Genomic DNA, 16,547 nt, shown 5'->3' with positions numbered 1-16,547 from the left:
CGCCGGGCCCGGCCCACCTGCACGCGTCTAACGCAAACACACGTACTTACATGCATCATTTTCCGTCAGCCTTTTCTTTGCGTGTTCATTTACGTTTGAAAAGCGGAGCACGTCTGTCCTCTCCGCCCCTTTCCGAGGTATGGCTTTGCTTGGACCGCACGGGTTCACCTGAGAGCAGACGAGGCAAACAAACAACTCACACAAACTTGTATTTTTTTTTTGTTCAGCTTATCCAGGGCCGTCGAATCGGGTCCGGAAGGCCGGACTCGCCCCGGTTCTGCCGAGGCCTTCCCTGTCCGGCCGGCGCTCGGGTGGCGTGACAAAAGGGTTACATGCTTGCGATTAAGACCGAAAAGAAATCAAGATGACAGAAGTTGAACAAGTGCTAAGGTGATGTTTATTTTATGATACATTGCCTACTTGATCATAAATACCATTAAAAATCCATACAAACACAACTCCGTGAATATTTGTGTCCATTGTGGGAAAGCTGCCTGGAGAGGAAATTGCTCAAATTGAAAAAAATACCGAGTCGCTCATCCGAGTCTTCCATATTGCTTTGTCGGCATTACCTTCAAGGGTGCTATTGGGGTGCGCACCGCTTTTTAGAAAAATATCAAAATTCACAAATCCCGGCCGGAGCGTCGAAACGGTTCAATTTGTCGAATGCGTTCAAGAGTCTCGCCGAGCGGGGGCTAATTCTAGACGGAGCAGACTAACCCAAAAAGCACAAATAAAGCACTAAAAACTAAAAGAGGCGCCGGCCGGCCCGCTGGGCCGCAAATCAAAGCCGTCGTCGGACGGTAATGGAGAAGAACGGGCGCCTGATTTCCACGGGAACTTCAATGTCATCCGTTTGTAACGGCAATTTTCAAACCCTCGGTGTGGGGAAACGGCACGGCGCGTCCCAAAACTACAGGCATGCGGCGGATTAGGTGGCCTTCTACACTCAACTCTACTTCCACGGAAAGATGACGAATGAAAAATAAAGGACATTGAAAACGAGTCTGTGGTGGTGGCGCCACCCGCCTGCTTGCTGCGCAGCACTGCAAATCCGGCCGAGTGGAGTGGAGGAGCCAAAAGGGCTTGCTTTCAAATTCATTTTGTTGAACGTGCTTTGAGGCTGCCAAGGTTGAAAGACACTTTTTACATTGACAGGGTCCTACATTAAGTCAGTCCGTCCGTTGGGGTCGTGGCCCGGCCAGAGCCAGACTCGTATAGCTCTCATTTGTCTACTCTATGACGGTACTTACAAAAATAGGACAACGCACATCAAGAAACGTCCTCGCCGGGTCGTGTTTGAAAAACGATGGATGAAAGGTGGAGTTAGTGAGCGGCTGTTAATGTAGGACCCTGTACGAAGCCAATTTTGTCCAAAACGGTGGGTCGGTGAAAAGAAAGCGCTCTGGACCCAGTCCCGTTTGAATGTGCTTGAAACGCAGTTTTGCTGAAAGTGGTTCCAAGCCACTTGAGCCGAGTGCGCTTTCAAGACACTTTGTGTCCAAAGTGCTTTCAAGGCAGTTTATGTCGAGCAAACGCAGTCGCGCGGCGCGGCGCGGCACGGCACGGCAGGGCAGGCGCGAGCTGAGCTGCCGAGGCGAGGCCAGACAGACCTTACGCCTTGGACTGGTCGCCCAGGCCCAGGTAGGCGGCGGCGTGCCGGGCGGCGTACCGGGCCACGTCCCGCAAACGGACCGCCGCGTCGTCCAGGAGGACGTGAGCCGCCTCCAGATTCTGCCGGGCTACAAAAAGCAGGCCGCAGAGCACGGCCACCAAGAGGGCCAGCTTGAGCAGGAGGGAGAGGACGCCGCGGCGCGCCGGGACCGCGGTGGTGGCGAAGGCCGCCCCCCGCGAGAAGGACTCCGAGTAGGAGCGGTTCTCCGTGTGGACGCTGTGGCACACGCGCGACTCGTCCAGCCAGTAGTCGCTGGGCTTGAGCGGTCGGCCCGCCGCTCCTCGGATGGGACGCCTGCAGGTGGCGCTGGGAGTAAAAGGAGCAATGGAAAACACTTTCGAGTGGATAATGATCAGCATCGGCCAGCGGCTACCTGATGCCCGTGGGCGTGCTGATTTCATCGGCCAGGATGTCTTCCACCACGCTCTCGGCGAGTTTGACGGGGGCGTCGCCGCTCGCCTCCGCCACCTGTACATTTGCACGCGTTTAGTGGCGGCCTACAAAACGGCGGAGCGTCGCGTCGACCTTGGTTTGCCGTCTGCTGCCGGTCCGCACGACCACGGGAGTTTTCCCTCTGCTGCGCACGAGCTTCTCTACCACGGGAACCGACTCCGGCGGTTCGGCGCCGCTCATTTCCTCTGCAAAGCACACAAAATTCATTGGATAAATAAGTGGATGGGCCAATGAAAAGGAGGCAGCAGAATAAACAACACGCAGTCGCGCGTGCACACGCTTTGAGGACAAATCGAGACAATTGACTGACGTTGTGGCTTAAATTCACATCGAAGTGACCGGGTGCCATTTGTAACACGTTTGTTTCACTTGACTACTATGAAAACGTTGCCGTCTGCGACGCGGATCAAATTGCGATCCGCTGTGATCGATCCATCCCCGATCAATAGGTACCGTCTTCCTTGTCGCTGTACTGGTCAGAGTTGGTGTTGCCGTTTTGGTCGGCGTCGGCTTTGGGGAGCGCGGTGACGTCGGCCGGGGCCTCGGCCGCCAGCTCTCCCAGAAGCTTCTGTAGCTTCATCTCGTACAACTTGCGCGACGAGGCTGCAAACACACAAATGAGGCAAAAATGTCCAAGACCCATTACGCGTTCGATACACGTCCAAAGCGGGGTTTGGCCCATTCTCGCGGGGACTTTTTCAACAGATTGGAGCATTCCACTGGTCAACTTCTTTCTGACCCAACAGCGGCAAAACAGGCAGGCGACATGTCATTTCAATGAGCAACAAAGTCAAGAGTCTATTCTGGGGGAGAGGGGGGGGGGTTCTTTTTGGCGGCAGCAACTTACCCACGATGGGTCCCGCGTTCACTCCATACTTGGCGAGTTGCTGTCTGAGGTCATCATCGGTGAGTTCCGTCACCTCCACCTCTATGCGAGGCTTGTCCGTCTTCTTGGTGGCTTTCTGCACACGCACAGCACGTTGAAAAAGCGCGAGCGGGCGGGCAGGCACGCACGCACGCACACAAAGTTGGGAAGACTCACTCTGCCGGATCGGCTTTTGTTGGAGACCACCGGGGTGGGCAGCTCGTCGTCGCTGGAGAAGGTGTCGGCAGGCGGGCTCCTCTTGCTGTTCTGCGCCGTCAAATTCTTCAAATAGAGCTGCACGTAGACTTCCTTTTTGTGCTCGCCGCTCGGCAGCGCCACGTTGTTCGCCGCCAGCTCGATCTTCAACTTGTCTTTCGTAAGCACCGACGGGTCTTCCAGAAACTCGGCCATGTCGACTTTGAAGCGAGCGCCTTGTGAGTGGGGTAGCGGATAACGGAACCGCAGCGGGAGCGAGCGAGCGAGCGAGCGAGCGCGTTGTTGTCAAACACGATTGACTGGCGCCTCGCCGATGACGCTAGCAGGAGACACGCTAATTTCGCCGAACAAACCCGCTCGTTGACCTTTTAGCCGGCCCAGCTCAATATTGTCGAGTGGTTTGGATTTTTCCAAAGCGATTCCGCGCGTTTGCTCCCGGGGGAAAGGCTCGCTCGAGACTCAAATTGTAAATGAAGAGACGTTAGCAGTTAGCTTGCCCGACACACACACACTGGCCCATTCGCCTCTTACCAAGCCGCGGTCGGAGCGTGACGGGGAAGCACGTCGCGGCGCCATTGGCCGAGCGCCGCCAGTAAGCGCGACGGTGATTGGCTCCCTCTCAATGGAGCGAGCGCGGGGCCTCAGCCGCCACAAAGAAAGAAAGAAAGAAAGAAAAAAAAAGAATGAAGGAAGGAAGGAAAGAAGCAGCGCAGACGGACGGGACTTTGGACACAACCTGGCTTTGGGCGGGCGGGCGGGCTGCTCGGGGATTCATTCGCTTTGACCGGCCAGCGTGTTCACAATCAGCAATAGAAGCATGCACGGCGCATTGCATTCATGAACGTAAATGGCGGATCGTTGTCGCCACCCGCTGGCTGGCTGCCCGCACGCCTGATCGATCAGCCCTTTTGTTTGACGAGTTTCAATCTTTTTCTTTCGTTTTTGTTGTTTTTACACGACGTCCGTCATTTGCCCAAAGAGTCCTAAACGTGAGCTGCGAGGCTTCTTCTTGAATCTTGAAAAAGGCGAAAACAAAGAGCACTACTGCTTTCCTCTTGTGGCAATATGTTGAGCTGCAGTGTTTTTTTTTCACCACAAGAGAGCAGTACGAGTCGTATGATTAAAACTGCTGCGTCCTTTTTTCCGTGTAGCCCAAGAGTTGGAGATTTTTCTTGTCTATATGTATTCATAGCTGGTGTAACAGGTCAAATGCGGAAAAGCAGACCATTGTCGGGACTGTTTGCAGCTCCCCTCTTCACTGGCATGCACATTTTGCCACCGTTACCAAGTCTAGAACACGTTGGAGTAGAAATTCGTCAAATTACACCCTACTCGATGGAACCAAAGTAGCGCTCTAGAAATAAACCCGATGGGCCAAATACGATGTCGTACGTGATCAAAGTTAACGTCGAGCCTTTGCATTTTGTTGGTGTCAAAAGTAGGATTACAAAGGTTTGGACCAAACTAGCCCGACCTTGAAATACTCGACGGCGACTATCCTAAAACCTAAAATGACCCCAAATAAATGGCAGGTCGATCAAAAGTGAGCAATAAACTGCAGACGAAAAGGAGGCAGAGAGTGACTCTGTGCAACACTGCCCCCAGGTGGCCAGACCGGACAGGACAATTCATTGAAGGACTTTGTCATGACAAGTATATTCAAGAGTTCGGATGAAAGAGCACATCCACTAAGAATAAAAGAAAGCAAAAAGAATTTGAATTTGGGTTGTGCGTGTAGTCCAGCGCTTGTGGAGGCGGCGGCGGCGGCAGCAGCGCACAGTAGGCCTTGTTGACCAGAAGCCAGCAGTCGGTCGGCCACAGGGGCTGGCCGCCCGGGCCGTGTGGCCGTGTGGTTGTGGCTGTGGCTGCGGGGACAGCGCTTTGAGGCGGCATTGTGGCTCCCCACTTGTCCTTCACACAGTCTACCCCACTCACCCTGGGATGTTTCTGCACCACACCCCCACCAAACCACACTTAATACAGCACTTGAAGCACAGTTCAGCTTTTCCACAGCCCAGCAAGCCAGCCAAGCAGCCAGCGAGAGGCTGCAAATGTGGAGCCCTTGAGAAACACCTCTTAAGCTTTCTTTGTGCGTAATTTATACAGAAAATAAGGCTCGGGCCAAGAATCATAGCGAGCGCCTCTTTAAGCATAACAGTCGTGGCCTCTTGGAAAAAAAAAAAAAAGATCAAAGTTGGCTCCGGAATGGTCAACAGTCCCATTTTCAGAATGAGTTGACCGATATGATGTTTTGTGACAGATGAGTGCAAAATAAACCAGGGCAACAAATTCAAGAAGCGGACAAACACGCCACCAATTGATGCTTTAGGTGAATTTTTTTTTTTTGTTCAAGTCAAACGGCGACGCCCGGATGAAGCGATGAAGTCAGACTCCTCAATGGAGTTGATCTTGGAGCCTTTGAATAAACCACAGCAGTCAGCCATTACAACTTCTCAGCCAGTCCCACTCAGGTTAGAACATTTCCTCCCGTGACGGCGACCTTGCCATCCCTCCCTGCCTCCAAAGCCAAAAAACAAATTGCCGTCAGCGTTACGTGAGCTCACTTCAGCGAAGCTCAAAAGATTGACGGGACCGTGTTGGCCTTTTCGCTAGCCGCCAGAGTCCAAGTGTGTTTGCTTCAACTTAAGTCATTCACCGCCATTGACGGCTAGAGACGTCAATGTGTAAACGGGCCGGCCGGGCGTGAAAGAATATTTACGTACGTGTCACGTCGACCATGTCGGAGCGAGGCAAAAGCGGGATGATGTGGATGACGTCCTCAGAGGTTCCACTATGACATCGGATGCCGAGCCTTCAAACCGACTCGGACGTACAATAACATTGGATCATTCTGCTACGTTTGATTGACAAACTAATTCAGACCAGTCCTGAACGGAGAAAGTCGCTTTGCACCTGAGCGAGAGAGACGCTCTGAGCGTGCAGCGTGTGTGTGTGTGTGTGTGTGTGTGTGTGTGTGTTCTGGCCCAAATATTTCAGCGAGTCGGAGACAAGTCCGTCAGAGGAAAAACCAGCCGACGCAAGAAAAAAAAAACAAACAAAAAAAACGAGCCTCCCGAGTTGTAGACGCGTCCGTCAGAAGAAAGAGGAGCCTCCCTTCCTGGCCCCGGCTGATGCCCGTTTGGACGCCGGCCCGCTCGCATCCTCGGCGTGTTTGCGAAACCATTACAATTTGGACCTTTTCCGTTTTGTTTGGCCTTTGGATACGCACGCGCGCCTTGTCGCGTCCTCGCTGAACTCGGCTTTCAGGGAGCCCGTGAGGAACGGCGCTTCCACTTTGTGTCGCTCGTCCATCTTAGCCCGACGTCCAGATGAGGGCCAAATTGTCCTTGGCGCCCGGCAAAGCGGGGTGGGCTCTTCTGTCACGACCGAGTCCCAACTCACACAAATCAAGTGGAGTCGGATTTCTTTCATGACAAAAGAGTCTCAGAGGGGTCCTCCTGGAGATCCTCCACGCTCGCTAAAGCAGGAAGGAAGCGACAGGAATGCCCAACGAGGCACATCGGGCCTTCTCAGAAACCCAAAGAGCCTCTTGTCAGGTCTGCTGCAGAGAGGAGCAGGTGGAGGAGAGGAGCCACGCACCAGTCAAAGGGCCCAACCACACTCAAGACACTCATCGCCATTGGCCTTCCAAGAAGGTATTGGCCAACTCTTTGCAGGTAATACCAAATGAAGGGCAGGGCAGGGCAGGGCAGGGCAAGGCGCTTGGGCCGGCCGGGCCGGGCTTCTGGAGTTCACAGGAAAGAAACATTTCCGCCCGCGCTTGGCTGGGCTCTCGGAAGGTCGCTAGCCGAGCGGGACGGCCAAAAGCCTCACTCACTCACTCACTCACTCACTCACTCACTCACTCACTCACTCACTCACTCACTCACTCACTCACTCACTCACTCACTCACTCACTCACGTAAGGAAGGCCCTGGTGGTGTCACGTGTCGGCGGGCCTCCCTCGGCCGGCCCTTTTCCTTTCTTCCACTTTTCAAGCAAGCTGGCAAAAGCTCCGGCGCACCTGCACAATGTAAGCCGGCGGCGGGCGGGCGGGCGGGCGCCAATGGAAGCGCGCCATCCAACATCGGCGCCAGCAATCTCCAGCCGCTCTTTGGGACGGACCTTCAGACGGGATTGGGCTTCTGTGGCGCAAAAGATTAGGACGGGTCTAGACGGAACTTTTCAGTCCCTCGGGCCACTTGGATTGTCTTGTCGGCGTATTGCTGGCATTTTGCGTGCGTGGTGGAAAAAAGCATCATTTCCACGCTGGGCAGGTGTAGCCAATGTTCAGTTATGTCTCGCTGCGGTGTGAAGTTATTTGACGCATTCGGGAGCTTTCGCTTCCTCGTCGTTCCCGCCCGGAGAAAAGTCCTTGCTCAGCTGATGTTATCGCCCGCCACCTTGTTACTTTCCGCGCCTGGCACGCCGCGACTCGGCTAATGCGGCGTTCTCACGTCGCGCGCGCGCGGGCGGGCGGGCAAAGCACTTGTCGTGGCGGCGAGCGCCTTTGGCGGGAGGGCCTTCTCCTCCTCCAAGCCTCGCTGCCGTGCCAGCGGCGGAGGACAAATGTGCCAAAGTCAGCTGGTTTTGCTGGCGTATCCAGCTGAGCTCCGATAATTCGACACCTCTGAAGCAGCTGGAGCCTTTTGGCGCGACAAGCAGCACTTTGTTTTCGATTCCCGCCGTCTTCTGCGCGCAATAAAAAAATGACCGTCAGCAACATGGCACGCCGGCCGTGTTTTCATCCACTTTGGCGAGCCGTTCAATCTCCACTCTGCCTCCCTCCCTCCCTCCCTCCCTCCCGATGTGGGATTTGACATACACTTTGTGGTAACCTGGCTAAGTTATCCCCCCGCACTGTGAATAAAGGCTTGTTTCTGTGCGCCCGCCGCCGCCACGCTTGTTAAGACTTCAAGGACAGCTCCCTCCATCTGGCATTAAGTATCGCCGGTGCCAGTGTCGGTCGGTCGGTCGCCGGGTTAACTGACACTCCTGCACTTAAACTAATGGCAGTGAGCAGTCATCTCCCACGAGGCAAGCGCTCACCTTGGGGGAGGGGAAAAAAAAGGAAGGGGGGGGGGGGGGGGGGAGCTCACTCACTCGCTCGCTCCCTCATGCCCAATGGCTCTTGCCACCCACTGAATGTGAGCGCGGGCATGAAAAGAAGGATTGTTCCAACACGGGGGCATACATGACTGCAAATGAAAACATGTAACGCACACGTCCCGGCCGCTCAATGGCACTTTGAGTAACAGGAAAAGGGGGCCCGGGGGGGGGAGACTCAGCCGAACGTCATTAGTACGCAAACATCTTGATTTTTCCGGCCGATAGTCGGACCCCCGAGCGCTCGTGAGACTCGCAAGAACAGATGTGGGCGCGCAAAACAGCTCCTGATGAGAACCAGAACGCAAAAGGAAAAAAAAATGCTTGATGGCCAATCGATACGGCCGCGTTTACAGATCCAATTTCATGCTGAGATGGCAAACTCTGGCCCGTGGGCCACATTTGGCCCACAGTGTCATTAGATTTGGTCCGCCACTTTGTGTCAATACTAAAATTGCAAATTGTCTTCCCTAAAAAAAAAAGAAAAAAAAAAGAGAGATTTCCAGCAGTTTTTATTGATCTTGTTCAAAATGTGTTTGTGTTTTAAAAGTTTGTTGTGAAGCCTATTCTGTACATAATGTGAGCGACAGAGTAACAAACGTACAGCTATTTTCCGCAAGAAGCGATGACACGCAGCCATTTAAAAAAAAAAGCCTAGGTGGTGTTGACAAACAAACAACCCTTTCTGTTTCTTCTTCTTTCAAATGTACACAATCTTAAGCATAATAAACATGCCGCCATCTGGCGGTCAAAATTGAAACTACACCTTATAGAAACAAGTTGGACCACAACAGACTTGTTAAATGTACCGAATAAATCTGTGAAATAGCACTAATTGAACGCAAGCCAAATCATATGTTAGCATTTCTATTGGTACAACACACACACTTTGGTCCATCTCAGTGTTTCCCTTTACGGGAATCGTCAGCTTCTCAAACCACATCTCTTGGATGTCCTTCAGAGGGAAAATTGTGAACATAAACACGGCCGGCGCTAGCACAGGTGAGGCCCCCCCAGACTGCCCCCCTTCTCAATGGAAAGCCAAACATCTTTCTCAGAATGAAGAGGCCGCTCGCTAAATATAGGGCGGGCGATGGGAGAGCCATTTTCAACAAAGATGAGCCCTAGGGTCGGCCGACGGTGTGCCGGCCGACGGTGTGCCGGCCGACGGTGTGCCGGCCGACGGTGTGCCGGCCGACGGTGCGCCGGCCGAAGGTGCGCCGGCCGAAGGTGTGCCGGCCGCCGGTGGTCCGCCTTTCTCTTATGCACCGGCTCTTATGTAAACACTGGAATCCTGCGGTCCGCTCCGGCGTGGCAAGCAACGAAAGGAGCCACTGTGCGCTCGCTCGCTCGCACACAGCCGCGGTGTGTTGTCTCCGCAGACCCACTCGGTCCACCGAGCAACCCCCCCCCCCAAGACCCTGGCAAGGGCGAGCGACAGACCTCGGTGTGTGATCTCGTCACCCTGCTGGGAACTCCTGCTGGACCTCCGACTTTTCCATTTACCAGTGTCCCGACTTGCAACTTGTATGGTTTATCTGATGAACCAAAAGCAGGGATGTGCCAGCAGCCAACATTTGGCCTGTCTGTGGGATGATGTCCTTGCATGTGGGCAGGGAAATGGCGAGGGCTTTTATTTGTCAACCCAAGCGTTTGGTGGGACGTTTTGATGGGCTCATCGGGGTCACGGCAAAATAGGAAAGGTCTGGCGGCGTGGTTTTGGCGACAACAGAGCGTCGGCGGCTTTTTCTTGTTTCCTCACGCACACGCCGCCCTTACCATTTGGTCCGTCCGTCCGTCCGTCCGGTCGCCTCTGTGCAGTTTACAGGGGACGACAAGGCGTGAGGCCGGGCGGACGCTTGAAAGGGGCGCTTTATGGCCTGTGGAAATGATTCATCAGGCGCAAGAAAGTATGCATTTATCACATTGCCAGGGCCAAAAATATCACGTCGGGCCAGGAAATGACTGAAGGCTGGATGTTTTATCAGCCAGCCAAGCTTTTTAGGATAATATACCATTAATCATCAGGATCACATCCAATAAAATTCCAGATTCATCAACGGCCAGGGAGGGTGACAGTGTCCGGCCGGCCGGCTGGCCGGCCGACTGGCAGAATCAAGGCCAGCCGCTAGCTGGCCAGCATGCCTCCGCCGGTGTGGTCCGCGCGGGTAGCCGCCGCCGCTCAAACTGGGCTTTACGGTAACTCTCAGACAGCTCGCACGCTTGGCGCGGTTCCCATATTGTGGCTGGCCCGCCGTCAAACCGACTCGACTCGAGCGAGCGCTGCCGAGAAAGCCTGGTGTGCTTGGCCCGTCAATGCTGGCCAAATGGCGCTCCGTAATGGCCTGAACCGGTGGCAACCACGTTTGGAGGACTCCAATGGATACTTGTAGTTGTTTTGGTGAAAAGCTGCAGCAGAAAGCACATTTGCAACCTCAAGTGGGACCGTGGTCACGAACGAGCAAACAAAAGGCCCGAAAGGATTCCCTTCAGGCCGGCCCACGACTGGGCCGCGACCGCACAAGGAAACCAAAAGATGGCGGGTTTATTTTCCTGCGGTGGGCCCCTTTCAGCACCAGCATTATTCACGCACGCCCAGGATGTCAAAGAGCCAGCTTTATTGTCACTCTTAAATGAGCGGAATTGTACTTCATTGAACGACAGGAATACAAATGCGCCTAACTTCCTCAAATGATTTTGATGAGATTCATCACGTCTTCAGAATGCTATCGATCCATTCGTTTGTTCAGACAATAAAACGGTCAATCGACAAGGATTGTCTGAACAAAAGAATCGATTTATAGTCATACAAATGTGCCGGCCGTGGTTGGCAAATCAACTCTGTATTTACCAGAAAATATGCTCCTAAATAGCGCCACCTAGCGACAGTCCCAATCGCGGTTAGGCAGCTTTCCTGGCTTGCACGACGCAGCCAAAGTCAGAATTAATAGAACAAATGTTGCATTTATAAACACAAACCAAACGGGGCTAAATGTGTGTGTGTGTGTGTTGAAGACTAAATAAACCACAGAGTGGTGAACCATAACAAATAAAACACACTGTAAATAAAACCATATTTTCTTGTACAAGTTGGATAATTAGAAATATGGACGTGTGAGGAAAACAGACGTGTGAACTTATTTTGGGGTCTTTTTTTTTTGTAGGCCCTGGCAGAGTCAAGACCATTACAGAAAATACTCGTATTTTTGTTTGCATGCTTGTGTAACTCTGGCTCAGTGTGTGTGTGGGCTGATTTTGGCCGCGGCCCGCCGCCGTCTGTAAAGAAACAGCTGGAGGCAAAGCCAACAGCGGGCCGGCCGGCTCGGGGAGCCTCGGGGCCCTGCCAGGCGGCGACAGATTCCAGAAGTTTCCACGGTGCCGCGTCGCCATGCCAACGGCTTCTCGGCACGCCGCCGTCCGTCCGTCCGTCGGTCGGTCCGTCCCCATCCCACCGAGAGCCCACAATCACCTTGGCTGTCAAAGTGTGATGAACCAGCCAAGTGCAGCGCCCCAATCAAAGCCAGGAGCTGCGCTGGCTCGGTACCTTCGTCCACCTCCCAGGAAACAAACGGCAAAAGCGTCATCGGAGGGTGTCAGAACTTTTGCAAGCTCCACAGAGGGAACTCCATATTTGAGGGCGTGGAAATCTTCTGCCTCTCGTAATTCATCCGACACTTTTATCATCGTTCCCGACGTGACGCCGCGCGCCGAGTAACAGTCCCTCAATGGAGAGGAAAAGAAAAATGCCAAATTCCCCCACATTCAATTCTTGTAGGTGGAGAAGAGCAGACAGTCTGCGGTGGTGAAAAGTCAGTCATTCACACATTCTTTTTTTATGTGCGTTCAACCCACAAGCAATATCAAGTCCAGAGAGCTGTTGAGTTAATGACACGCACAAGTGATTTAAGTGAGCTTCATTTAATATTTGAACACAGCCTTTTATTAAATGCTACCTGATACTCGTGTGCTACATTTTATGTTCACGCCGCAAAATGTTGTCTTTTTTTTTTTTTCCGCACCCACCGATGCGTCACAAACCCGACGAAGAGGCCTCGCTCGTTCACTCGCCGGCTCGCCTCGTTAGCTCGCTTAGCTTCGCGTCGTAAATTTAGAGCGGCCGAGCCCACAAAACTCACAGAGCAATTTGGACCGCACGTCGCCCACACAAACAAAACACGCAGGAGGCCCAAAAGCACTCAGACGTTGACAAAATGCTTCAATTGTACAATAGGATCTTTAGATTTGAAAAGACATGATGGTAACTTAGCCTAGCCGACTTGGCTTGACCGCGTTCGCCGAATTTATTTGGAACTTGCGACGGAAGGTAGCGGTGGCGTTAGCTCTGTTAGCTTAGCCTAGCCGAGTTTGCCCAATGCATTTTGAACTCGAGACGGCGGGTAGCGGAGGCGTTAGCTCTGTTAACTTAGCCTAGCCTACGTAGCCTGGCCGAGTTTGCCCAATTCATTTTGAACTCGAGACGGCGGGTAGCGGTGGCGTTAGCTCTGTTAGCTTAGCCTAGCCTACGTAGCCTGGCCGAGTTTGCCCAATTCATTTTGAACTCGAGACAGAGGGTAGCGGCGGCGTTAGCTCTGTTAGCTCAGCCATTTGCGAAAGTCCGCCCTCACCGTCGGCTCGTTGTGACGTAATGACGAGCGTGTCCGACTGCCAGCTGATATTTAGGGGGGAAAATAACAGGTTATGATTGTCATAAAAATTCACATTCGGCCCCGGTGTACGTTGGCCGCGCCTTTTATTGAAACAAGTCAAACTTTACGACCTTTGGAGTGAAAAGCTGAAATTATTTTGAAGCGGCGCGTGTATTCCTTTCTGGACACGGTGGCTAGCCGTCATATCTGCTTACGCACAAACGGCGGCGCTAGCTATTCTTAAAAATAATAAATAGATAAAAATATCTTTTAGCCCTGGCGAGGACGCGAGAGCAAACGCTTTGTGTGCCGCGTGCGCTTGAGGAAAGCCAACACACGGATCCTTTTTATTGGAGTCAGTCATCAGGTGTTGGCCAGGAAGGAAGTCCTTACCAACGTCCAGCGGATGGTCTCAGGCACAGACGCTCGCTCGCTCGCTCGCTCGCCCGCCCACACACACGCACCAGAACAATAGGTTGATTTATAGCGAGCGTCGTTGGCGCCGGGACTCCAATTTGTCATCGGCGGCAGAGTTAGTCCAATAAATCCCCTGACGTGTTTTATGCTCATCCGCCGACTCGCAAGCGGCGCGCTCGCTTGGCGTCATGTGGGAAATTCATCGGGCGGGCGTCCGAGGCTGCCCGCGTTCTTTGCCGTTGGCCGCCGTGGCTGACTTTTCCATCCAAAGGGCCCAAAAGAGGAAGACGCACCACGCACGGGCCCGGGAGGGGAAACGACAAATGTCCAGTGCCAAAATGTCCACGCCTGCCTGCGTCCGTTGGTCGGATACAATACTTGAAACGAAAAGGCTGTATTGTTTTGCTCGGGTTTCGGCGAAGGCGGGAAAGCGTGCCGGCTCCCGGCAAAGCCAGCACATATGGCACCTACGCCGCCACTTTGCTCCTGCCATTAACACCCGAGTTGAAAGCAGCCCCGCAAGCCACGCTGCCCCCGCCCCCGTAATCCGTCCGAACCACAAGGCTTCCCCTCTCCCCGGGGACGGGGTAACATAAACATCGTCAGCCTGCCTCAGTGTTTCCAGAAGCTGGCCGGCCGGTCGGTCGGCCGGCCGGCGGACAAGGCAGCCAGCCACCCAACTAGCCAGCCAACTAGCCAGCCAGCCAGCCAGCCACCCACTCCGCGTTCCGTCCTGTCCAACAGAAAGGAGATCTGCTGTCTGAATCACACACGCTTTCTTGACAACTCACAAAAGGTTAATGCTTTTTTTTTGGCTCAAGCAGCAGGGAAGTAGAAAGCCGTTAGCAAAGTGAGTGAAAAAGTCAAGTCAAAGAAAACACATTTGAATGATTCTATTTCGATACTATTTGTGGTCATGGTTAAAGTACGCTCTCCCACCTGGAGTCAGCACACTTTGATTGATTGATTGATTGATTGATTGATTGATGTCTCAGGACTTGAAATTTGGTTGGTTTTCTGCCCCTCATGTTGCGGCAGGAGGCTGAAGGGGCACATCCCAACGTTACTTGAAAATCAGACTAAGGAAGTATTTGGACTGGGTTACTTCCCAAAAGGAGCGCAAGCGCCCCGGCCAGGAATTGCGGATGGGCGACGCGAGCAAAGCCGACTGGGGCGAGACGAGCCTGGGTGTTGGAAAAGCGCAGGCGAACAAAAAACAAGCCGCCTGGCCTGGCCTGGCTTGGCCTGGGCTGCCCCCCCCCCCCCCGTGTTTGACTTGCACTCAGTGTTGATTTATCTCCCGCCTAGAGTGTGTAATCCGATGTCTAATGGACTCACTGTTCATTAGTGAATTAACACGTTTACATCATGGCCGGCATGTGTTTTCAATTGGTCGACGCCGAGCTTATTTTAGACTCGCGCCCATTGGGCGGGGATGTTTTGCGCCCGCAAACAGCCGAGCGTTACGCCAGCGGCTCGGGGCAAGCCGGGGTCAACGGCGGCGGAACGCGGCGGACGAGCCATAATGCGTCTGGCCACGTTATGGCCCCTCGCGAAGGCAGGCGGCACTCCACATTTCCTAAGCTGCCACATTTTCATTGGGCAGTCGTGCCGTTGTGCCGGCTGGCTGGCTGGCTCTTTCTCGCTCCCTGTTGCTCGCTCTCGCTCTGCACACGGTGGTTGGTCTGGCCAACCTTGTTGACCCACCGGCTTAGCTGTGGTTACACGCTGGACGCAAAGCACTCATTAATGATTTGAGGCCGCTCTTAACTCGTGTCAACAAACAGAGCGAGCGAGCGAGCGAGGCGGTTGCCGTGAGCGTGACACGCGCACGCGTGTGGCCTCCTCAATCAGCCAGCCCTCCCTCCCTCCCTCCTTCCATTTGTCACTTTTTGACAGTGCCCCCAAAACATATGTGACATTATTGATCCATTCTGTTTATGATGTCTATTTAGCTCGCCACAATTTGGTGCAAAATCATCTGTGGCCAAAAGTGTTGCTCCCCATTGTCTGCTGGAATGAGTTGCCTTTTCAACTGCCAAAGATGTGCATCCAAGCTAACAGACACTTTCTTCATCTTCTTTCTGGGCGGACAGAAGAGAGAGTTCCACCGGCCACGCCACGGCATCGCCGCAAGCCACAGCGGCGTAAAACACCACGCTGGGGTTTTACGTCTGCCCGCCATCCCTCCCTCCCTCCCTCCCTCCCTCCCTCCCTCCCTCCCTCCCTCGCAAAGCCACCAGACAGAGCCGTCCGTCTTTGCAGCCTCACCAGAAGCCAGCCAGCCACCAGCCAGCCAGCCAGCCAGCCAGCGCGTGTGTGTGTTGCTTGGCAGGCCGGCTGAGGTTTATGCTAATGTTTTGGGTGACGGGTCGCGGGCGGGTGCGGGCAGACCACGGCCGGCCCCACGCGGCCGGCCGCACAGCACACGCCCGACGGTCCTTTCAGTCACTAAGGGGCAGGCATCGCAAACTTGGCCTTTTCCAAAAAATCAGCGTATCAATAAAAATTGCCAGACTGGGATTAAATCACCTCAATTAAAAACATGGTCATTGTAGTCACAATTTCTACACCAAACGCAAAGAACGCCCCCCCCCCCCCTCCCCCCAAATAAAACAACAACGCTTTCTCCTGCTAAAAAGAAGCAGAAGGGGATTGAAAGCGTTCGCCGCGCTGGAGTCGTTTCATCTTCGAAACATATTTCACAGGCAAAATGTGCATTGGCAGATATTTCCTGTCTGAAAAATAATGATTTAATGTAGCTGCACCGGAGAGCGAGTCTGGACAACACGCTTTTGTCCCGTTTCGGACCTCCCCGACTCTCTGTCTCCAGGAGCCTGACGTTTATGGTTAACGTTTAAAAAAGAAAAAAAGCTTAGCTGTAAATAAGGAAGTGGGCCCGGCCCGGCCCGGCCCGGCAGCCGCTTTGAGGAGGAGGAGGCCGAGGCCGATCGTATATCACCCGAGCGAGCGAGCAATTCTTGGAGAGATTGGAGCGAGATGATGGCAAAAATGTTTGGCTGAGCCTAAGCACAGATGTGCGGCACGGACGTGCACCTTCCAGCCGTCTTTTCGCTCATGTCCCAGTTTTTGCAAAAGTCTCACAACATGACGATCACTTGTCCCTTTCAGATCAAACTGGCAACCGCTGCATTTCAATAGAAGCAAG

At 53.6% G+C, this 16,547-nt stretch overlaps 1 protein-coding gene across 1 annotated transcript; it reads right to left on the bottom strand.

The window, feature by feature from the left end:
- Positions 1-374: 374 nt before the first annotated feature.
- tmpob (thymopoietin b) lies at positions 375-4,747 on the bottom strand. The gene is made up of 6 exons (XM_085913961.1): positions 3,171-4,747; positions 2,976-3,090; positions 2,582-2,731; positions 2,201-2,313; positions 2,049-2,143; positions 375-1,981 (listed from the first exon to the last, which is right to left on the bottom strand). The coding sequence occupies exons 1-6, from the start codon at positions 3,402-3,404 to the stop codon at positions 1,615-1,617; spliced, it is 1,074 nt and encodes a 357-aa protein (XP_085770087.1). The 5' UTR covers positions 3,405-4,747; the 3' UTR covers positions 375-1,614.
- Between the last annotated feature and the right edge of the window lie 11,800 nt (positions 4,748-16,547).

Source organism: Syngnathus leptorhynchus, chromosome 6 (assembly GCF_054491065.1).
Source record: "Syngnathus leptorhynchus isolate UIUO chromosome 6, UIUO_Slep, whole genome shotgun sequence".
Lineage (NCBI taxonomy): Eukaryota > Metazoa > Chordata > Actinopteri > Syngnathiformes > Syngnathidae > Syngnathus > Syngnathus leptorhynchus.
This window is presented reverse-complemented; position numbering and strand designations above follow the sequence as displayed.

What these genes read in the sequence shown, in the direction of transcription:
- tmpob (XM_085913961.1), bottom strand. Translation starts at nt 3,404, where the DNA reads ATGGCCGAGTTTCTGGAAGACCCGTCGGTGCTTACGAAAGACAAGTTG. An exon ending in GTACAGCGACAAGGAAGACG is followed by an intron (nt 2,314 to 2,581) that starts GTACCTATTGAT and finishes TGTGCTTTGCAG; the next exon opens with AGGAAATGAGCGGCGCCGAA. An exon ending in AGCACGCCCACGGGCATCAG is followed by an intron (nt 1,982 to 2,048) that starts GTAGCCGCTGGC and finishes TTTTACTCCCAG; the next exon opens with CGCCACCTGCAGGCGTCCCA.